The sequence below is a fragment of the Oxyura jamaicensis genome, chromosome 3 (genome assembly GCF_011077185.1).
Source record: "Oxyura jamaicensis isolate SHBP4307 breed ruddy duck chromosome 3, BPBGC_Ojam_1.0, whole genome shotgun sequence".
In the NCBI taxonomy this organism is placed as follows: Eukaryota; Metazoa; Chordata; class Aves; order Anseriformes; family Anatidae; genus Oxyura; species Oxyura jamaicensis.
The window spans coordinates 24425812-24450220 of record NC_048895.1 but is presented as its reverse complement, the minus strand read 5'-3'; the positions used below and the strand labels follow the sequence as shown (position 1 = coordinate 24450220).

Sequence of the window (24409 nt, the reverse complement as noted above, 5' to 3'; positions counted from 1 at the left end):
ACTTGAAGACCTCCATCATTCACAGTACACTTAAAAAACAATGCTCATTTCCTTAATGGGAGTTACAATAAAGATTTTTAGGCATCCTTCAGAAATTACACATTTCTACAGCTGAAGTCAAAGTTGCATGTTCTTCCAGACAACTTTTTGCAAAATCATTAAAAATAAGCAGAAAGAATAGCCCCCAAACTGTACAGAAAAAATCCCACAACTATCACTGAAGCAAACAACTGCTATAGAGACTCAGAAGCCTGAATTCAGGCTAAAGGAAAATACTTTCAACTGACTAATGGAGTGTTAACAAGATGGTCACATGCTTGCTGCTTATTCACGTTTAATACCATGAAGATAAGTAATAGCTTTCATTTCCATGACTTTTTTAACAAAGAAATCAGATATTTCTACTAGCTTGAAATGTTAGAACTTTACAAATGTACTTACACGAAAATATTTTTTTTAAAGTTAGTCTTCCTAGGCCATATTGAAGCCATCGTTTTGTAAATTACACAAAAGGTGACAGATCAGAAAAAACTACCTCACCACAAATTACTAGAAATTTCACTGCTACAGCTGATTTTTTACCAGCAAGCAAACAAAAAAGCAGTGACAGAAATGTGGTTTCCACTGCAACTTTAAAATGATATTCCATGTTCTGTTTACCTTACAAACAAACAGAAGTAAGTCTGCATGACAAGTAAAATCCATTGACAGGAGAAAGAGTGCCAGCTTCTGCACTACAGAAATACAACGTTCATGTGCCAGTGTAAAGGGAAGTGGTTCAATTTCTGGAGTTTCTTTTGTTGTTGATACTTCAGTATCCAAAGTAGAACGAGGCCATTCTGCAGTCCGACGTAAACGTATTAAATCCTTGAAGTGCTGTAGAAATTAAATTTGAAACAACAGTTACACATTTTAAGACTAACCTCTGGATCTTCTCCCAGCAAAAATCTGAGGCAGCAATAACAGTAAAGGAGAGTGTAAGAATATCTGCAAATCTGGAATGGAATTAAGATTTTACTGGCAGAAATTTGTTTTGGCAGAATGTTGTATCAGGTGACAGAGTAACAACCAGGTTATTCAGTTCCACACAAGTGCCAATTAAGCCTTTACATTTGCCATAAAACATATCAAGAATATGTATTTTAGAAGTTTCTTTCTTGTTTCCACACCTGCATATAAAACTACTGTTAACATGAAGTGAACTGCAGACAGAGAATGCTAATATGGAAATTTATCCCTACAAGAATGTTGACCTTCAGTTCTTCACATTAGAGAAATCATTGGCAATTTTAAACAATTTTAATACTTACAAGATATAAAGCATCCAACAAACACCTTAAATCGAATTAATCCAATCCCTGGTCAGGGCTTTAAACAACCTGTGTGACCGAGGGTCTATAAATTCAGTGGAGGAAAGTAGGTACTTTTATTAAACTTAGTGCCCACCCAGGGCACTCCAGCAGCTACAAAAACAGTGTAAAATTAGATAACACAAAGGCCTCTTACAACCTCACTTAAGTACTAGATACTGAAATAGACCAGAAAAAAAAAATTACCAAGACAAAGGTTTCAACTTTCTCCAGAATGCAATAAATGTTTTAGGTTACTCACACCGTGTCATAACTGGAAGTGATTAGTAGGCAAAATAGTAAAAAATGCATGAAATGCAACTACCCAGCATACAGTAATACTGTAACTAGATGTTAAGAAATTTCAAGGGGAAAAGAAACTCTTTAGTTCATCATGCATTTTTGGATGCAATGAGGTAGCTATAAAGTGAAACTTAACAGCTGGACAGCATATTTCAGCCAGTGAGTCATTAAAAGATGTCTCAAGGGGGCCACTGCTGGAGCAGAGCTGTTGAAATAACCCCCCCGTGTAACCTGCTGGAATAAAGCAGAAGATAGAACAAGAAAGAACAGCTCATGACAAGCAGAGTTGGTGAAAACTTAGGGCTTCATTTTTATACTAATGCTTAAACTTCTAGGTTGCTTTTTCACAGTTACTGGAAATTGTTGTAAGATTTTTCTTCAGAATGCCTTTAAGGCCCAATATTCTATAATCTCATTCCACAGTTCTACTCTCAGTCATTCAGACAGACATTAGTATTTTTGGAACTACACAGGAAATATTTGAAGAGATACTTGATTCTGGTAGCTAGAAAGATTTGCACATTTTTGTGTTCCGTGATAAATCCATGCTGCCATCTCCAGAAATCCCTAAAATTTTGCACCTCATCTCATGGTCAAAATAGTTCTTTTACTAGGATAACCACTTTCAGGTAAGTCTGGATCTTACTGCAACATGCCACAATCTGCATGATAAATACTTTTAGGAAGCTCAGAAAATATTCTCAAAAGTTGTATTTCTTAGTCTGGGGAGTCATTCAGATGGCAGGATTATTTTCTTGTTACTCAACCAGGACAGCATCTGGAAGAGTACCACGCATAAGAGTTAACCATATAAAATATTAATTTACATTTCTATTGGTATACATTATCGAAAGTTTAAAGATAGGACTAGCATTCCCAAAGCTGCAGGATTACTGGTCATTTTGGCTATGACCACCTAAAAAAAAAAAACAAAACACAAACCCTGTGGAAGTGTAAACTATTTTTCCCAATGCAAGAATTTTCCACATGGCTGCTGTATTCAGCATTAGAATATCCTTGATAGCAGCCATGATGAAACACTTTCTAAAAGTAAGGTCAACATAGGACAAAAATGACTTTGCGAACAGATCTTTTCACACATAGGACAGGAAGTCAATTATAGTTTCAGAGCATCATACCTTTGAAGTAGCCTGCTTTAGTTTTGCCTGTTCTACTAAAAGTTTGTATGATGATCCTTTGTTGCTTTGTATTTTCTCTTTTTCCATCTGTTCCACCAAAGCCTTCTGCTTTGCTTTTAATAAGTTAAGTTGCTAAAAGAAAATGTTAATAGGAAAAAATGAAAATTTAAGCAATAAGATGTTAAAAGGATCAGTATTTTCATATGATAGTAATCTTCAGTCCAAACAGTAACTTGAGCCTTTTAAAGATACTTTCTATACATCTTTAACTAAGACACCTTTAGGGGCCACTAGCAGACACAGAACAGATGAAGTTTAAGAAAAAACTATTTTTAAAGGAGCGCAAGACATACATGCCCAGGGTTATAAAACCAGCATGGTTGCATTTAGAAATGATATTGCTGTCTCTTAAGCATTGCCAACTGTTAAATCACAGCTTAGGAGCTTGCACTCTGATGTACCCAGACCTACCTAAAAAGTAAATTGTATTTATTATCCAATACGGGTCACAAAACCCAACAGTACATTCAAACATGTTCTTTCAGCTGATGCCATGCCCTACAGTTTGAGACACATATCAAAAAAGATAGGCAGACTTTAGCTACAGAATCAGACTATGCAAAAGCAAGGCTGAATGAGTCCCAAGGCCAAAGCTGCTCTCTCAAAAAATGAAACAGAATTTCTGTGAAAATAGCCACTACCGTGCCAGAAGTCACCTGTTTATGATGCACAAGCTGTTTTCTGATCTTTCGGGAATACAGTCTATCCAGGCTACTATTGCCTTTAGTAGATCTGCTCAGACTCTGAGTGTGAAGACTATTATTTATAAAACTCCACTGGTTTCCTAATAGAAATAGAAATAAAAAAGTAGATAGCAATCAGTATTGTTAAACCTCATTTAACTCTAGAGAAGAGCATTTATATGACAAGAATTGGCATCTCCATACAATTAATATTAAAGAAACAAGCAACATATAATTTTCTTAGTGAAATACAACTCTATTCACAGATGGTAATACTTCTGGGTAATTTTAAAATGTTTATTTTTGCTATTTTTAAAACATAGGGAGGTAAGAAAGACCGTCGTAACTAAAAATGTCTGAACAGCCTTCATAACACAAAAGTTTTCCATTTTTCATTTTTAGAAAAGCTGCTAAAAAAAAACAATGGCTCCCACACTCAAAAAATAAAACCACTACTAATAAAAACATGCATTTAAAGGTACATATACCACAATAAACACCAGAACAAGTATCAAAGTCATACTATTGCAATTTCTCACAATACACATATGGTCTCAACACAGTACACACTTAACTGCGTGGTGTCACAAAATAATATAGAGTCATTTCACAAAATCAAATCAAGTTTGTAATTATTACTTTAAAAAAAAAAAAAGATTTATAAGGAAAACAATCAGGTGAAGAAACCAACAACAGTGCAAATAAAATGATCACAATATTTGCTTTAAAAATCTCATTTTTCAAATGAGCTAAAAATATATTTATAGTATTTGAACAGCTCCAAAACAAACACTCACAGAAACAAGTTTGATACATAATGAAAAATAAGCATTGCATACCTGTCAAAAAACGTTCCCTCTCTTTTCCATTCAAAGGTTTCTTGGCTGTGGCTGCTTCATCTTCAACAGTAGCTACATAATCCAGTAATCTGGACACCAGCATTACAACCCAGCTGATCATGGGAATATCTAACACTCCTTAAAAAGAAATAGATTTGACTGCCTTAATAAAGTTTGGAAGAAAATAAAAAAAATATAAAAAAATCATGACAAGAATTACATGGCACACATTTCACTAGGCCACAAAGACGCCTTTTTTAAAACAAGGATAAGACTCTGAGCACTCATAAATATGACAAGAAATCAAACATTTGGTGTAGCATTCAGGCACAAAAGCAAGTATCACAGTTCTCTTAGGCTGATAAAGTCAGAAATAAAAAGCTTGACATCTACTGTTACAGGTAGAAATCAAGTGGCATTTAAAAGAAGTCTAAAATTATATGCCTGAATTTCCTAAATATCAAATGCAGAATGACAGCTGCTTGCATAAAAGCACATAAATTAGATGTGACTTAATCCATAGCATGAAATTCCTCCCATCACCCAAGGCTCCAACAAGCCTTGCACTCAAATAGCCTCATTATTACTCTTTTATAGTGTATTTTTGTGTAGCAATTCAAACAAATTTCAGGAAAGTCAAGACTGAGTTCAGATTAGATGAACCATGCTGGTGGCACTAATAGCTAGCCACTACCTTTTTCAGTCTCCCACTTTAAATTCAGTGGTTTTGTATAGGCAGAAGGAAAAAAAAAAAAATGTATCTTACACATCATGCAAGAAAAATTTAAGTGTGCTTGATTAAATTTAAACGAACAGTTATAAAAGCAACTTATGAGTACTCAGTTAATACCAGAAACCTACAATTAATGACCACTAGGTCACTGACATTAGCAAGTTGTATTCTTCCACATAGTATTGATAGAGCAAACTCACTAATACTAGAGGTTACATGCCCATTTGCATATCTGCGCACAGTGCTGAGCCATGTTTGGCTACACTGTACTTTTCATCCACTGACCTCAAAAAGCCTTCATCAACTCAAATGATTATTAATTTCAGATCAAAGAAGAAAACTAAGGCATAAAAAAAAATTTGTCCAAAATCACACCGAGTTGCTGGCAGCCCAAGCAGTTGGATGTAGGCCCTGACTGTTTACTCCAGTGTCCTGTCCATGCTGGCTGAAAGCAGCCCACCTCAGGTGGGCAGAGGAACAGTAGGCCTTCCCATAACATGACCTCAACAGCAACTGCAGACTGAATTCCATGTCCCACCTCTGTCTCAAGTCTTCTAAATTCTCTCTATCCATGGTGCTCACTTCTTGTTCTGATTTTCATTTACTGACTTTCTCCCCCAGTAAGTTTTCACCCCTTTGCCCTTAGTTATGTGTGGTAGTTCTCAAATAGGATTTTCTTCTGCCATACCTGATGCTTCCATCACACATAATAGTGCCCTAGTACTCACCTGTACTGTCCAGGAGGAAGGAAGCTGGAAGACCAGCAAATAAAGCTCTGAAGTATCAGTTACTTCTCCTGCTTCCTAAAGTCCTCCGTGAGGACAACTAGTAAGGCAAGAGCTATGAAAGGAATTGGCAGCTGTGGGGAGAGTGCAAACAGAGGTAGAGGAGATGTAAGCTTGGATTTGCCTCAGACTCGTTAAGAGACTATAGCAGGATATGGCCAAGATAGAGAAAGTACATGGTAGACCAAGGGGAAGCAATAGGACAGCTTCTGACACCAGCTTGAGGCTTGTTTACGTCAGGAGACAAGATAAAAAGTAAGGACAAAGTCTCAGCTGGCATTTATCGACTTTATAATGCTATGAATTTCAAGTAGTGTATCTTCTACAATGTTCTGCTGCATGTTCAGAACTGATGAAGTAGAATTCGATCAAGCATTTTCTTCAAACTTAGGGTGGTTAAGAAAACACCCCGAAAAAATCAAGTTTGGAGAATATAATGTCAGTGATTTTATTTAGGGTTAAGAAAATGTAATTTTCTTGTGGTTACAACAATGACAAAAAAACATGTAGTTTGCAGAAACCATAAGGATGGTTTCAAATTTGTCTTCATAGTTGCGTTTCACTTCAAAAGCTGAAACTTAGAAAGGGTCTTATGAGCAAAAATGGACACTTCTTTCCAAAACACTAAATTCCGAAGTCATTCACTGGAATCATTAGAGCTGTCTACACCTTGGATGTTCCTCCCACTTGGCTGAAACTTTAAACCTTCCTATCTGAATTGAAAGCAACCAAATAGACTTTGTTCACATTTAAACAAGTGAAAATAGTATCTCTCAGCACCTAAAGAACAAGAAATTTCAGCATATTTTAAAAGACATCTGTGTTTCAAAAATATAGTAAACAAAAACAATCTCTTCTTTTAATATACCAAAACCTGTGAGCTAGTATTCCAGTTTTCTAGCTTATAATGAATATGAAACTACAATTTCCCAAACTAGAGGCATACCTTCAGTTCTTCTGTGCACAGGTAAATGAGGTTGCAGTGGTGACAGCAGGTTATCCAGGAGATTAAGTAAACTTTCTAGAACACCACTGTTGCTAAGCGATCTTTGGCCAATGCAAGAAAGCAACATGAAGACCCTAAAAATAAAATATTTAAGATTTCATTTTCTTTTTAGTTTCAGTAATATTATGAAACACCCCTTCTAGAACCATATTCCCCTAGGCTTTCAAGCAGATTGCTACAGAAACCAGCACTGACCCAGCAAGTGGACTAGATTTCAAGATCTACTGTCAAAGAGATATAGCAGTGTTTTGTAATATGTTTACCCTTTTACCCTGAAGAGGTCAGTAGTTACTTGCAGAACATCCCATTCTGTACATCTGAAACAAGAGCTTATCTGTTTTATTTCCTACTACATATGATATGCTGAATAGCAGGAGTAGAGAATTCAATACATGTACTCTTGTAACATTGAACTAATCCATTTATAAGTATGACAATGTAAATGTTACAGTCCAAAGAAGGCAGAAAGCCACAGAACAGCAAAGATGTTAGATTAAAATAACAGAAGGATGTTTAGAATATCAAGGATCTTATTCAATAATCTGAAATGATCAACACGTCCTAACAGCTGGTTCTCAGCTCTACGCTTGTTTGCTTGTATCTCAACGTCTGCATCTAATACAGACGACTTCGACTTCTATATTAGATGCAAGTAGCATGCTTTCCAGTCTCATTCTTACTTCCAAATGCATTAGAAGAACATCTCTGTGATGAGAGTGTATTTAAGCCTGTTAAAGCAGAAAACAATTTTTGACACTGGAAAGCAATCCTGCTAGGTATGTGAATGCTGCTGGGTATGTGAAGAGCACCAGAAGTGTCTTCCTATTCACTTCTAAGTGAGGAAAAGAGCAACTTATTGCGGTGCCAGTACCAAATACATGGAAAAAAATAACTACAGACATTTGCTATTTGCAGTGCTTTTTTGGAATTATTTCTTAAATCAGTGGAATAAACAGGTAAGTATTATTTAGCCACATTTTTGTCAATTGAAATGTTAAGTTATGAACCGTGGAATTATTTGTAAGTGATTCACAGGTGACATATCAATACAGGCTTATGCCTTACCTGTCTTGTGGGAATATGAGAAGTTGCTCTGAATTGTATAATTCCTGCAATACGTTCGAGAGAAACTGGCCCCACCACCTTTCTCCTCCACAAAGCTGAACCAGCAGAAGGCCAGTATGCAAACGTATTTTGGGGGTTCCACTGATACATAGGTGTTTAAATAATTCTTCACAAGCTTGAGCATGAAAAGTACTTTGTAGAACCACAGGAACAGAGTGTCCTTTTAAGAAAAGAGAATAAGCAACCATGTTTAAGGAGAATGATGCTATTATAACTACTTTGGCTTCAAGCCAAGAAGAAAAAGTTCGCAGGAAATTTTTAAAACTACTGTGATTAGACTAATTGACATGGAAAAGCAGGAAGAGAGAGGAACAGATGGGGAGATGGTCATTTGCACGTAACCCATGAAGATCAGTCTGTTTGGTCAAAACCATATCAATTTCATGTCAGTGCCTCAAACACCTCCATGGAATCTACACAAAGCAAAACCAAACCATCTTTATGCTTAAGAACAAACTGGCACAGAAAATTATAAGACAGACACACCTGTCTATTTAGAGAATAATGTTCCACAATTACTATTTTTTTTTTTAGATTCACCACTCCTACTCAGACTTCAATTTTGATTCTCCACGATTCAATTTTGATTCTCCAATAACACTTTCAATGGCAAGTTTAGGAAATAACAATCATTACTGGATATCCAGATATTAAAAATCAAGAACCGAGCACAGATACTGATTTTATGATTTTTTTTTCCCACAGAAGTTGTCTCTGCTTCTGTCCTCCACTTTTAACTGCCGAATCTGGTTCCAGGATCTTCCACAAGCTCATTCTACCTACATGAATATTGTGCTTGGGCAGTCTTCAACAAACTGAACCAGCCCACAAGATGGTATCACAACCAGATGGTATATGAACAAAGGAAAATGCAGCTAGGACTATGGAAAAGGGAGAAGGAACTTGATAGCCGTTCACATCCCTTTTTGGAAGCAGGAAGTGGTTAGGTCAGCTTGGTGCAACTGGTCAAGCCGTATGCTGCATATTACCAGCTCATAGTAAAACATAACAGAATATAGTTTACAAGCTTTACAGTGGGAATGTACAGATTCAGAAAAAGCAACACTTGCAAATGATTTCCACAAATATGGCAAAAGCTTTGAAACCTGAAAAAATACTTACCATTGGAAGAATGAAGCAAACTAAGCAAAGTATCCAGTAAGTATCTAATGATGGTGCGCAACTGTTCTGTAGATGACATCTGAATCAACTCTTTTGGATCAGATTGTTCCTTCAGCGTTTTCCTGCTTGCACCTAAAGCTACTCTGAGCCTCTGAACAGCATGGTGAGCCAAATTGAGTTGAAGCTGTAGCTGAATGCAGTCCTGGTAAGCAGAAAATACTCTGCTATCTTCTTCTACTGCCTTGTCTGGCTTCCGTAAAAAGTACTGGGCATTGTTAGCACTATTGAGTGGTGGCAGGTCAATACTCTGCAGAAGGATTTCTAAACGATGGCAGGCCAAATTGTACCTAAAAGGAAACATTCCAACACAATATAATAGACATTAGTAAGCAGCAATACATTTGACAGTCACCTTGCCAGAAGATGACTTCTGATCCGTTTTGAATGCATTATTGAAACAGATATAAAAAAAATACAGAGTAGTCTTTGTTAATAGCATAAAGATGTTCACTATAACAACTCAACAACAGTTTTCTTTTATCTGAATAACAACACAGGAAGAAAAAATACTTTTGAAATAAACTTCTGATATTCTGGTGTTTTAAGTTAAAATAACTAGTAAATATGCATATTTTTTTTTTTTACTAACCTGCATTGTATGTCTTCTTGCAATGCAACCATCATTGCTAAATGTTGGTCAATTTCTGGCTGACTTGCAGCTTCACCTTCTCCTCTGAGGGGATCATGCATTAGTTTCAGCTCATTTTCAAAAGGCAGGATATAGGTATGGCCATAATAAAATCCCAATGGAATTTTTGCTCTAGCATTTGTGCTACCATATCGACCAATAACAGTGATCTGAAAGAGAATACAATAGTATTGTAATGCAATTGTATCAAAACAGGCAAAATACACACTAAACCAAGAATTCACGTGTAGGCAACTGAATTTTGATCTGAAGAGAATTTCAATGAAAATTCACAAAGCAACAAAAATCAAGTGTTGAAATGAGACAGCGTACAGTCCATCTCCTCTTACCTTCATAAACCTGCAAACTGGTGGTGGCAACAAGTCATGTAAAATAAGTGAGTGTGTGCTAATGTCAGTAGCCACTACCAGCCGCCTTCCATCCACTTCTTCTCCTAAAGTCCAGATGTCAATTGACAAAGAAGCCAAGTCTCCACATGTAGGAATCAATACATCCGTCAGTAATATAGGTCTTCCAAAATCTAAGGTCACGAATCTTCTTGCTCCTAGGGAAAAAGTACAGGACACCAGTGCACATTAATCAGTGAGAGATGTTATTCCTCAAACAACAAAACTTCTGTTTCTATGTTGTTGAAAAAGCGTTTATTTGAGGTTCAAAATAGCTGTACAGTTTTAAAGGCTTTCAACACAGCTCGCACCCATTGACAAGAAAATTTTCAGTTGAACTTATTGTTCACAGTTAAGTCTTTTATGCATTACTTCAAGATCTATGCTCTGTCTGGAGACGTAACATACACTCTCCCCTTTGTACACCTCTCCCTCCTCCCCAAGTATTTTTCAAACTTGGTGAATGCTGCTGAAGCTGGGGCTTAAACTTCTGGATGCAATGGAAATGCAAACTCAAACACGTCTTTTCTTTAGAAAGCCAAGTGAAACTGCAGCTTAGCAACTCACTGAAGACCCTGAAAATTATTTAACTTATTAGAAAATGTGTCAAAATTATTATTAGATTTATTTATTTATTTATTTTTTTACCTGAATGCATTCGCTCTATAATAATTGACTGATGAGGTGGAGGTTGAAGAAAATGCGAAGCATGAGATATTGCAAGAGCAAGACCAGATCCAAGTGGATTCTGAGAAGGGAAAAAAAACAAACAGTAAAATAAAGTCATTAAAGTCTATGCATTTATAATAACCTATTCTTTAGAAGAAACTCTAGGAAAACCTCATGATTTAAAGATGTCCAATTTCTGACAACACCTATACTGCATTTATATTTGACCACGTACCATCAAAATACATTAACTACCAGGTTTAGAGTATTTATAGCTCATGATACAGTTAAGCTAGTTCCAATTTAAAGAAACCATTTGAGTGATTACCCTATCTCATTTTCAGAAAGTCTTCCTTTTCATACTATCTAAAGTCAGTTATATAGTTTTCACACCTCATCCAAATAAACAGATTAACTAGCACTCAAGTACAAATTAGATAGATGGCTAATATCACCACATTTCTATAAAAAGCAAATAAAAATAATTACCGTTCTAGCCTTGCTTGTATTTTTGTTATGTGCAGCAAGGTTTACTGTTGGGGGATCAATAACTGAACCAGGGAAAAGCTGAGCAAGCTCTGCACTAATAACAGCAGAAACTGCCTCATTAGGTGGAGTCAAGGGAGGAGTCATGAAAAGAGGAGTTGTTTTTGGTGTTGGAGGAATGACATCTGAAGGATGAATGAAGAACCCTGGGGCTGCTACTGGATTAGAAGGCACAGAGTTGTGAACAGGACCAACTGCTGATGCTGCTGCCGCCGCCGCTGCTGTTGTCTGATGCAGTTTTGCTTCCAGCTTAGCTTTCTGTGGGAAAAATGGAAACAGTTTATGTAGCAGACAATTCTGTTTGTAAACACAGGAGTAGTATCGAAGTATGAGTTCAGTTTGCATTATGAGCTAGATTTAAGAATTCCACACCTTCAACATTAGCACTAGCTATCTACTACAAGCTGAAAAATAAAACTGTATTCAACTTGACCTCCTTTGCTGAGGAACACAAGTAATTACAGTAGTTAACTGGAGTAATCAAATAGTAATAATAATAATAAAATACAACTGAACACCAGAAGAGTCACAGTGTCAACACAAACTGCATACTAATAATAGGTTCACCATTTATTTCCCCACATCTGCAACTCTGCTTTTCATTTCAGTGGTCTTTCTCAATTTCACAGATTGATGCTCTTATGTATTAAGATTTAGTTTTGATAATAAATTCCCCACCCACCCTCAAAATATATAAAAAACAAGTCTGAAAGACTGAAGCAGCATGGGAGACTCATCATTTTGCTTAATGAGTGTGGATGTTCAGTCCAGAACTGCTCATTCCTCAAATACACTATGGAAAAAGAGAAAAAGAAGGAAAAAAAGGAAAAAAAAAAAAAGAGAAAAAAAAAAGAAAAAAGTGTCTAGCTATTTTCCTCAGCTTTTGAAGTTTAGAGACAGCATTAAAAAATAGCCAAGTAGCCTCCAACCTGTTGCTGAAGCTTCAAAAGCTGCTGCTGTTTCTCTTGCAGCACCTGGAGCTGTTGCTCGGCTGAGGCCATTGCATGAGAGAGAGACTGCAAAGCTACCTGGGCTGCCGAACTCAGTGCTGTCGAGGCTTCCCCAACCGTTCCAGATGAGAGACCACCAACTGCTGGGGTAACCCCAAAGGTACTCACTGGCATGAAACAAACACAAAACAAAAAAACAAAAAAAAACTTGTATGTAGAACAGAAATGATAAAAAACACCTTTAATTCCTTAATTGTTAAGCGCACTGTAAAAACAAGCTAAGTATCATGTTTATCGACGTCTTGCATCAAAGTATTATCATCTTGAATTACAAACATATGGTTTATAGATTACATACATTCAGTATACATGCAACATTTTCACTATAGAGAGCCACCTAAAGCCCTGGAATGTTTTTGCCACATTAGGCTGCAAGGTGAACATTCACGTTTGTAGATTATACTCACTCACTGAGAGAAACAAATTCATTCGAATTCATAAATTTGAAATCTAGTTTGTTAAATTCTATCAAGAAATTGACATACAAATTATTTTTAAAATATTTCAATATTTCAGACAAATCCATTTGACATACAGTGCTCAATATGTCCAATTAAAATTATCACATTGTAGAATTATGTTAAGTAGAAAAAATGAAAAATTGTATATACCAGTAAACGTACTTGCATCGTCCCTTTCTATTCTAGTTCCATCACTTGTTGAAACGCAGGTAAAGTGCAGAGGTTCAACTTCCAGAAGCCCAGTAAGGGAGGTGAAACTACCTTCAGCAGCTGCACAGCTACTTATTTTCCCATTTCCTGAAAGAGAAATAGGTATCTGCACTATCATCTAATATTTTCTTGATAACAACATTACAAATCCCAAAGAGCTGAAAGGGACAACTAAATATAATCCATAGATTTTATTACTTCCTGTTGTGGAAAAAACACTTTAACACTGTCACATCCACAATGTAAATGGGAGTATATTTTAAAACGGATAACATTGCTAAATCTGAGTAGACTGTCTTAAGTCCAATTATAAAATGTGATAGCAAAAGCACAGTGTAAAATGTAACTTTCTTAATGCCAGAAATAAATTATATACTGGCAGTTTATACTTTCTATGCTATCAGAAAGTTAACTTGGCAAAAATACACTGAAATTACAGGAAAGGAAGAGAGAAAAAGTAACAGAATGACAAGGATCATACAACAAGTTAGTACAAAATCTAGATTATGATTCAATATGCTAACAGAGGAGTATCGAGGGAGGGGTGGGAAGAAGGTGGACAAGAAAAGGAAAGGAATCTCTATGATTGATGAAATATATGTTTGCTACGTAAAGAATTTCCTGAGAGGTAAAAATCATCTTATTCTTAGGACATTGTATGGCCTAAAGTTTCACTTACTGAGAGGACAGATACAAGAATATTTAAGACATTTTAATGCCTCTGAAACAGAAAAACTTCTAATTAAATCTGTAATATTTAAGTAGAAAGAAGCCATCTGGCAGCTTCCCAAGTTCTGAAAAAATCCAGTTATGTTTCTCTGCCAGGAGATGGTTGCAAGTCTAAATGAATAATAACAGATATCTCAGACAAGCTGCTCAATAGAAGTGACAAATGCTTCCCTTGGTGACTTTGTCACAGTAAAGGATGGCAGCCTTTCTGTTTAATATCTTGCCTCTTCTTAGCTCTTCTACAGGACAAGAAAAACACCCATTCCAGAAAAAGGCTTTTTTTCTTGTTCTGAGAGCCACAGGAAATAAAAGATTCTCTTGCTTCATGAGATCTCTTAAGAACTTCATTGTGTACAGCTATAAAACACAGTGGAAGTATAAAAACACATCTTACCTAAGAAAATCAGTACAATAGACAGAGTTACTCATTTTTCCACAAATAGGTTACTGTTAAAGATATGTACCTGATAGAACATCAGACAAATCAATTTCATCTGACTGTACTCCAATGCTGCTGTTGTATACATTTTTACAAGAAGAGCCACTTATTTCCAAATCAAACAGAACTGGATCAAAAGGTGAACTATATAATCCATATCTGCAAAGAGAATAAGACAAACAGTACTATTTAAAGAATAAGAATTTTATATAAAATTATTTACAGAAAAAGGCCAAGTAGTTCACATGGAGCTCACTATATCGCAAACCACTCTTTTCATTCAACTGATGTATCATTTTAAATTATTAGTAAATTACCATTTACTAATATTTCACTAAAACCACTTACTAGATGACCTTTTCATACGGCTTATGATGCTAAGTAACTCACTGTTTCTAACTAGTTTTGGAGATCTAATACTGTCCTGAAAACATGACATATAATCACATTCAGACATGAAAACTAGAATTACAAACTTAGACAATTAGCCACAGCAATATGCATGCCTGCACATGGTAAATCAGACATTTATCTGTAGTCAATAAAAAATAAAGTTTTCCAGAACTGCAAAACAAATTCCAACTCAGCCTGTTCTGGCAGCTGAAGTTAGAACAAAAGGGGAAATGCTGCTAGTGATATCAATTAACACTTGCCAGTACTTTAAATATCTCAGCAGCAGAAAATCTCATGACTCCTTACTCTGGCACTACTGTAGGGGAAAAAAAAAAAAAAAAACAACAAACAAACAAACAAACAAACAGACAATTGCTCAGGTAACAAGACGGTTGCAAAACAATTAGGCTTTTAGATGCCAAGAAAAAGGAAAATACAAGGTAGTAACAAAATAGGCTTTTTTTTTTTTTTTTTTTTTTAACCAATACCTACTATAAACAACTGAAAAGAGAGCAAAAAATGGCAATCGGGACAAATTACTACTCAGGATTAGAAAAAAAAAGACCACATCTCTATAGGGACAAAAATGAGAAACACACAAGACTTTGTAATTTGACAACTGGCAATAGCCAGAACAGGTTGGAAGTATTTGCATAAACACACCAGCAGTAACAAGTTTCTCCTTCCCGTTTTACCCTGCCTCAGTAAAGTTTCTCTTGTATGGCAGGCAAGGAAAGATAATGGGAAAGGTAATGCTGAGACGGCTGCAAAGTTTTTTTTGATCAAGAAGTAACAGAAGGATAATGATTACATGAATACTACCACACCAGCAGGATAGGATAGGGTAAGACAGGTTCTAAGCCCTGAATGTTAAAATGCTTCCAAGCTGGCTGGGCTCAGTGCTAAGACTGTAAATAGTCAGAAAATGAAATTTTTACTAAAGGGCAGTAATTATTACCAACCTTCAAAAAGAGTGAAAAGAAAAATCGAGGAATTACAAATAAATACATTTAATATATATTCCCCTAGATATACTAAAATGCATTACTTATAAGCACCTATAAGACGGCAGACTTAAAATGACAAATTTAGCCAAAGAACACCACATTAGATCAATCTAAGTTGCTCTTTGCAAGCATGTATTAAAAACAGCACATAAAGCACATCTAACAAGACTGACATTTTTGCTGTAGCAAGAAAATACGCTAGAGTCAAGTGGTGACAAGAAAAAAAGCAAATGCTCAAAGACAAAATTCAGTGGGGTACCTTCACACTGTTGTTTTACATTTCAGAATTACAAACTCACTACATTAGGTCAGCTTGCCCTTAACACTGATTACTTGAATGATTTAAGGAGATAATTTGATTTATTACATTTGTAGGTGATAAAAACTAAAAAGAGATTAAAGAGCTTTATAGAAAAGGATCAAAATTCAAATGTACTGCACTAAGTTTGGTCAGAGAAGAGCCTGCCGAATATTCTGTCAGAGCAGAGGTCTCACCTGGAATAATGTTTACAATTTTGTGTACCACAGTTCACAGAAGACAAGCACCAAAGAAAACAGCTCAAGGAAATGCTATAAGAATGACAACAGTTCTGGAGAAAATGATCAAGATACAAACATCCTCTAGACATCCAAAATTTGTTAAGAAGTAAATAATCTTTCTTTGTCATCAAGGCAGACAGGACAACCATTAACAGGCTTTAGTTGCAGCAGGAGAGATGACATAGGCAGAGGGAGACAGCTGTGGTAGGGAACATAAAGATCCAAGTATAACACCTAAGAACAAGTTTTAATCAAGTATTTATAGTCTTAAAAAATAAAATAAAACAAAACAGCCCCTCTCAAAAATTTTGCTTACTAAAATTTTAGTCTGATCTGAAGGTTCTGAACTAACCTCTACCAGACCTCTTCTACCTTGGATCTTGCTTGACTTGGGGGATAAGTTTTGCCCATAAATCACAACTGAAAGAGCTGTGTAATAGCAGCATGTTGCCATCACAGTATGGCTTTGGAAACTGCTGAAAAACTGAGGCACCAGAGAACTCCTTTAGATATAGCAAATAAATCCAAAGTTAACGTGGCTTATCAGTTCAACACGTAAAAGATGCAACATCACAGCCAGAAAGTACATGGCTATATAATTTAGAATAAGAACCTGCATTTCCAGTAAATACCACAGGTCTTTACACTTAGAACCTGGCATTTAGTAGCAATTCTTTACATGTATTGACAGCTTACATACAGGCTACAATTTTTTGTAGCACTACGCAGAATGGAAACTATTTAGTGTATTTGATTCCCTCCCATACTCAAAAGATAATGCTTTCTTAATCCTTACACAAAAATAATTAAATAGTAACTTACGAATTGCACAACTTCAAACGTTACACACCTATCTGCTGTTTTCAAGTGTACTATAAATAGCAAGATAGCAATTTAGCACACCTTTACCTCTGCATCAGTCAAAACTATTACCTATTATCAAATCAATCCTTGCTCAAACAAATACTGGAAAATACGTTTTCTTTTAAACAACCAACCCTTTTCAGAAGGCCAGAGGGTGGCTTTAGACACTTTGCATGTTAGGCTTCATTAAGCTTACAAGAGCCACAACCCTTCGTACCTTGTTTGAAGTAATGCTTCCATAGGTGTTAGGCGATCCTGCAACTGTCGGGACACAGCAGTTAACAATGATGCACAAGCTGTACTGCACCCTGCCAAATCTTCATCCTTTACATAATTCAGCAATACGAAATACCAATACACTGATCCTGCATTAAAACAAAAAATTAATTTCAGGTGAAACACGATGTGAATATTTCACTTAAAAATCATACTATAAAACATAATCAAAGAAAGTGATAGATGAAGTATCTTTTTGTTTTGTTTGTTTGAGATGGACTTTAATTTAGAATCATGCTGTAATCACTTGTTTCTAGAAGTACTCTTCTCATTGGCTAGTTCATAACTAAAGAAACTAAGGTTCCCAACAGAAAATTTTGCATATATTTCCTCCATTGCTTCTGTCCTCTGCTTTTACTAAACACAACAACCAAAATGCTCTTAACACTTGATATGCTAGGTTATGGGTTCTGATCCCTCCAGAGCCAAGCCTTGTTCCAGATTCAACTCTTCCCTCTGTTTGTGACTGCTGTATCCTTGTCCCATATTTGTTGTAGGCACTTCTCCTTACAGATACCTCTGGGAGCAGAGTGCATGAGTTCTGCATGAAAACACATCTCTGCCTCCTCCTCTCCTTCTCCTTCCTCTGCACATTCCATACCCTCAATAACATAACGTTAAATGATTCTATTTAGGAACACAGTAAGTATTTTGGAATGCAAATAATCTTCCTTCAAGACCCCTAAGTGATGCCAGGCCAGATGCGACTCAACATCATACTGTGAAAAACACAAAGCAGGCCTCACTACCCCAAAAACAAGTGTTTAAAGTCTTATTCTAGCAAGCATTCAGAAGGCTTCAGTAAGGTGCTAACAGTACTCTACAATACAGATCAGGAAGTAATTTAATTTAGCCTGTGTCCTTTTGGTGTAGAAATAACAGAAGTGGACTGCTCTAGTTGGATGTTACCTGGATAGCCAGACTCCGTGGAATAAATTAGCTAATCTTCCAAAGTAACAGAGTCATGCCAACAGAATTTGTGGCTGCTAAAGACCCTTGAAAATTCTTGCAAAACTTACATGAAGTCTCCTAAAAATTTTGGTGCCTTAGTGCTCTAGGCAAGCTAATTTGCTTAAAATTCTACCATCTACCACCTGACCAGACCACTCCAAGAAGCTGTTAGTACTAACTGAACAATTACGTAATTCCTATTTCACCAGGGAGTAAAACAAAACATGCCAAACAAACAACGACATGACGACAAACACTGTATACATACCACCTGTTGCAGCAGCAGGCAAAAGAGGCATGTTGTCAAGTAAAGCTTTTAGAAGGACAGATCCAAACCCCTGCTGACTTGGGTCACACCTGCCATTGCTACAAAGAAACACATACCCAGACACTTTAACATTTAATGACCTAAGAACAAAACATGAAATCTGCTGAGTCAAGATGGAGATTGCCATCTTCACTGCTAGATCAAGTTGAAAAATTGATGTTCTTTGCAGTCATAATCTAACAGATTTTTCCTCAACAGAAAATCTTCTAGAACTGCTTGTTCATACGTTTAATGTCAAACAATAGCATATAAACGATTCGGACTGCATGCAAAACCCCTAAATACCTATTTAGAAAAAGCATGTGCACCTTAAATAAAATGGTACTCACCTGATGCATAATGCAAGAAACCGTGCACATTTGTGAGCTATGCTCCGCCCAGCTTCAAAGAAACAAACACGTATTATATCAGAGACGCATTTACGTGTTTTAGAAAGCAAGCTGTCATTTCCTTCCTTTGAGCTGTAAAAACAAGTTGCATGTATTAAGTAATCATATAAACTATGTTTTACACACAGCTGATACTGAGAAATAGCTATACTAACTTAAACACAATTTCTCTCTTACCTGCCAGGCCCATTTGAATACACTCCTGCTAGCCAACAAAGCGTATCTAGCACAAGACTCTGAGCATGTTCTGTGGTCAGACCATCATCTGTCTTTTTGCAAAGAGTAGTGAGCAGCTTCTCATGGAATTCTGAGAACTGTAACATGGCACACCGCTGAACTCTGGGGGTGGGATAGAAGCAGAATTATCCGACATGGCCATTCTCCCATGAAGACAGGATACAAAGCTTGGAAGACACTTTAACAACAGCAAAACACCACCACCACATCACCAACAAAATAAACAAAAAAGATTCCTAGACAAGACTAAAACCAGTATATGCAGATATGATACCCTCCCTGCACATATTCCCAATATTCCTATTTTCTACTCAGAGAGCTTCCTAGGTTACTGTATTTAATAACCTTGGTGGATTTTTAACTTGTCTAGTAACTTCTAAGCAAACTTTCATAGTCTACAACATTCGTTGGCAGCTACTCACACTTATTTACTTTCTGCCTCATTAAAGGACTTCTTGCTATTTCATGTAGGGTCTCTTCTTATTTCATAGCTCTGACAAAATTAATCACCAAAGGCTTTCTGGAAATTCAGAAACCTTTTTAGAAATCACCTAGATTATGTACAGTAAAACAAGATTTTTCTTTACAGAAGCCATGTTGATTCTTCTTGTATTTTCCAGTTGTCCACTGATTTTGTTCTTTATCACAATTTTGTACTGGAAGATCAGTAACACCAAGAGGTTTACTCATCTGTGGCACCTGGAATCATTTCCAGAACCATTGTGTTACAACACTCCCGTCCTCATGTTCAAAAGCACTCCACAGCAAGAAATTTCACTATCATTAGAAGTTTAGCTGTTTCATCCTGGGATTCTTTGGTGAACACAAACCAGTCCTAAGCAATACTATTGTTCATCTTGTCAATTTGCTCTTACACAATTAATTAAATTTTAGAGACTTTTCTAAACCACGCAGGGTAACTGAAGTTGTCCATCATTATTTTTTCCCCTGCTCTTACAGCCTCCTTGATTACATCACATTACAGCCAGTGCCACCATTGTGGTGTGGTAGTTGGTAATACAGATTAAAAACTACATTATTCATAGTTAGGTCTGTAATACCAATCCATGGAGGCCTTAAGCAGTTTTTGAGTATTTTGATAATTGAATTTGATTCTTTATGTTTTGACAAATAAATACTATATGCTGAAAGAAATGAGAAAACATAGAACTAAAAAGCAAAGATATTTATTAAAAATAAATATTAAATAAAAATAAATATCTTTATATAAAAAAGTCTAAGATGGTACTTACAAACAAGTCTATCTAAATCATTTATCTAAATTATTAAGAAAATTGGTGTTACTTTCATTTGCCTTTCAAGTCAGGCAAATTATCACTCGGTATTAAGAATTAATTATCTGTTTTTCTATCATAACTTGTACCACACAGTGCCCTCAAACTAATGACTTACTGGACTTCTTATATAAACTACATTTCATAAATCACTGTTTCAAGTTGTCATTTGAACTGAGATATTTTGAAGTAAGTATTTCATGAGGACTGTAACTGAAACTAATATTCCTTAGAATTAAAAACCACCTACTAACCTTTCCTTTGAAATGGAAGTTTTTTTAAATCTTCGAATTGTTACAGAGACTTCTTGAAGTAAATCACAGCCTCTAAGATTATCTGATTTTCTTGAAGAATTACTGGCTTCAATTTTGCTAGATGGTTTTTCCTGATGTTTGAGGGGGAAAAAATACACAGATTTCAGGAATCACACTGTTTTAAGATTGTTGCAACTATGTATCTTGTTCAGAATACAGCACATACAGCTCAGTAAAATCTCTTAGTTTGAGTACTGAAATATTTACTACTTGTTAGCAACAGCACAGATATAAAAGTCAAGATTTTTTGAGCTTAAATATAGTATTGTACATTACTGTACTTAAATGGGCTATATTTTTGTTTGCTAATTGTTTTAATACAGAACAGTAAATTGCAAACATTGTGAAATTTGCTATTTTCTAACCATTTTAATCATTTCCACAAAAGACACATCACATCATCCAATTTACGACTACAACAATCGAGTAGAATACACACATATAAATCCTCACAAGAGGAAGAGGTTTATCAGTTACTGAAAACACTCAAGAAAACAGAAGATTTTTTTTTTTAAAAAATAAATACGCTCGTGATAGGAATGTGGCAGAACAGACCTTTTCAACTGAACTCTTACAGAAGAAAGATATTGAACCCTGATTCTTGAAAGCATTAACATAGTATAAACTCAACAACAAAAAAAAAAGTAATTTTTCATGGATCTTAACTCCCTTAACAGCTGTTTTGTTTTCAGATGACATAAGCCATACCAAATGTACAGCTTTAACACAGATGTCTTGGCTATTCAGTACCTTGCCTGCTGCAACTTTTGCCAACAACGAAGCAAGGGAATGGCCCTTGTTAGTCTGAGGTTTTAGGGATGGTATTCTAACAACTGGCCTAATGCCACCATTGCAGATTTCTTCTGTTCCTCTGTCATTCACTGCTTTAACATGAATTAAAAATGAACGGTACTTGCCACCAGCCATGCCTGGAAGTGGAAAAAAAGAAAAGGGGAATGTGGGGGGGAGAATTTATATAGGTTACTAGGACACGTTGTAACAGATTTCAATTTCACAGTGTACACAAGCAAAGCTCAACTACATTTCTTACAGTATTTTCACACCGGTTTGAAATAGCGACTCACTGTTGTGTTATCTGTTGTGTTATATAGCAAAATTTGTCAACGTGAAGATAAATGCAAACCGAAGTCCAGCTACAGAAGTATGAGATGCACTTATGTCACATATACTTCATGTAACTAGCATAATAAACTATTTTACCTTTAACAAGCTTTGGACTTGTTAGTGTCAACATCCCAGCATGTCCCGACAGATCAAGTCCAGTAGCCAACCATACTGGACCACAGAGTATATCTTCTTTATGTTCCTCCAGAAATGGACACAACCTAAGACCTTTAAAAACATGAGTAATACGGACCTGAATTATGAATTCTTAAGTCATAAAATCTCATAATTTGTGTTAAAAATACACAATGTCAAACTGATCACTAAACACAAAAACTGTACATTGAAAATTTGACAACTACTTTAGGTTCTCTTGAAGTCTTTTTCCTGTGAGATCAACAGAGGTAACTGACATTTTTCAAAACATTTTCAGCTATGTTATATGAATAATATAAATGTAGAGAAGGACTTGGACATAAAAGGAAAGAAAGTGTAACGAAAGACTGCTGAAAGGACCAAGAAAAGGAATCTTAGTTCTGGAACTGATTCACTCCAACTATGAATTTTCCTGTTCAGAGTCAGTAGCTCTCCTCAGTCAGATCCAGTAAGATTACCTTTCAGAGCATCTCGTACATTTTGTGGAAAAACATTCATTAATAAAAACGATAATAAAAACAGGCACAGCAAATCTGATATGACTGAAAGTTAACATGATTGGTTATGAACTCTTTACCAGCTGTTTATAATTTTTCTGAGTTTACTGCAGCAATCTCTGTAAAACCCAGGCAGACAAAGTGAATTTCTGTCATAACTACTTAAGAAAACCAATTTAAATACTGCTGGAATAGGGTATTAGTGTAAGATAGAAAGGTACTGTGTCAATCAACTTCATTTCCGAATTCAAATAGATACTAAACTGCTTTAAAGCACCAAAAACCTCCAGTGCAATTTTTTTTTGACTTTCAAGTCATACAGTGAACAGACCAGTGAGAGAGGCAACATTGAGCAGGGCTGACAAATTAGTCTATTTGAAATGACTGAGAAACTGTTATGGAGAAATTCCAGTAAACAATTAAAAAAAAAAAAAGCTCCCCTTTTAAACAAACTATAACAATTTAAGTAAAACTTACATTGTGGTTCCTCTACATCCATATACTGCATTTCTTCATTGAATTCAACCGGTCCTGGCTTTCCATTTCTCTCCGTTTCAATATTATGAGCTGGAGATAAAGGAAATGTGATCTGTCTGTCTACTGCTGCCTCTGAAGAACAAAAACATTAGTAAGATTTGTCAACATTGCTTCAGGTTCACAATAGAAGAGAAGCAGTAGCTTAAATTGCAAATGTATTAGCTTTCTACCCAAAACACTACTGCTAATGTAAGAACTACAAATACACAAAAGTGTGTTTTTCATATTAAGATTGCAACTGAAGTTGCAGTAAATAGTTAAACATTTCTTTGAATGACCTGTAAACCACTTGCTTGAACACTACTCAAGTATTTTCTTCTAATAATCAACTGCAGATTACTCCTTAAGTACTTAGATTCCAGTAGTGAAATTTTGATAAACTGAAAATAACTGCATTTTTCACGGTGAACTAGATTATTCTGATAACATCTGAGTACAGTTCTTTTTTCAATTAAATGGTTCTCATGAATCATAGATGAAGAGGACATGCAAGCAAATAAACAAGAAGCATATACAGTGAAGTAAGTGGCAGATCAAAACCATTAGTTCCAATCCAGAAGAATTATGCCTCTGGCCTTCTTGTTATTACACGTTGCACAGTTAACTGGCTCCAGGGGTCTTGTCATACAAAGAAACGATTGAATAAATTTTCTCCCCCTACTGATCTTCCTTAGGTCTCACTATCTTAACAATTCAATTCCTTTCTCTCCTTATGGGAGGAGAGACATGAGTTAACTGAACTTCAGTCTGAATATTTTATGCATTTTCAAAAGCCACCAAACAATTCTGAATATTACTTTTTTGCTGTGATCAGGACATTTTGGTTAATATCCAGCACAGATATAAGTCATCTAGGTTTACTTTCCCTTATACTGAAATTCTGTTTAGCACCCTATTACTTCACTCAACAGGTCATGGAAAAAAGGCAAATGTCATTAAGGCCCTTTTCCAAAGCACAAGATAGAAAACAACCCCAATACAGTAATACTTAAGAGGATGTTGGTTCGCTGGGGCTTCCCAATCAAAAAGAAAGAGAGACCTTGCAAAGGTTGCCTTGCAGGCACTCTCACATCTCCCAGCCTTTTCCAGGCTGCAGAAGTATACCCTGCCCCCCTCCATCACATCTATTACAGCGAAAAGCAAATTCCATTATGCTCCGTATAAGGAAGTGAAATGTTGATTTCTGGAAGAATTTAG

At 35.9% G+C, this 24409-nt stretch overlaps 1 protein-coding gene across 6 annotated transcripts in view; it reads right to left on the bottom strand.

Annotated features, from left to right (window-relative positions):
- Positions 1-24409, bottom strand: part of BIRC6 (baculoviral IAP repeat containing 6) — a 175732-nt gene that overhangs the window by 103501 nt on the left and 47822 nt on the right. For 2 of the 6 annotated variants that reach the window (XM_035322410.1, XM_035322406.1), the window contains exons 14-35: positions 23153-23284; positions 22119-22250; positions 21648-21826; positions 20838-20968; positions 19229-19390; positions 18992-19123; positions 18603-18700; positions 17325-17472; positions 14329-14462; positions 13076-13222; positions 12384-12571; positions 11398-11712; positions 10888-10987; positions 10183-10397; positions 9794-10002; positions 9145-9491; positions 7963-8182; positions 6838-6971; positions 4374-4511; positions 3493-3635; positions 2792-2923; positions 661-876 (exon numbers count right to left, since the gene is read on the bottom strand). In XM_035322410.1, coding sequence (XP_035178301.1) covers positions 661-876; positions 2792-2923; positions 3493-3635; positions 4374-4511; positions 6838-6971; positions 7963-8182; positions 9145-9491; positions 9794-10002; positions 10183-10397; positions 10888-10987; positions 11398-11712; positions 12384-12571; positions 13076-13222; positions 14329-14462; positions 17325-17472; positions 18603-18700; positions 18992-19123; positions 19229-19390; positions 20838-20968; positions 21648-21826; positions 22119-22250; positions 23153-23284 — 3752 coding nt within the window. The remainder of the gene's footprint in view (positions 1-660; positions 877-2791; positions 2924-3492; positions 3636-4373; positions 4512-6837; positions 6972-7962; positions 8183-9144; positions 9492-9793; positions 10003-10182; positions 10398-10887; positions 10988-11397; positions 11713-12383; positions 12572-13075; positions 13223-14328; positions 14463-17324; positions 17473-18602; positions 18701-18991; positions 19124-19228; positions 19391-20837; positions 20969-21647; positions 21827-22118; positions 22251-23152; positions 23285-24409) is intronic. The other 4 variants (XM_035322408.1, XM_035322412.1, XM_035322409.1 and 1 more) reach the window with 4 other exon arrangements.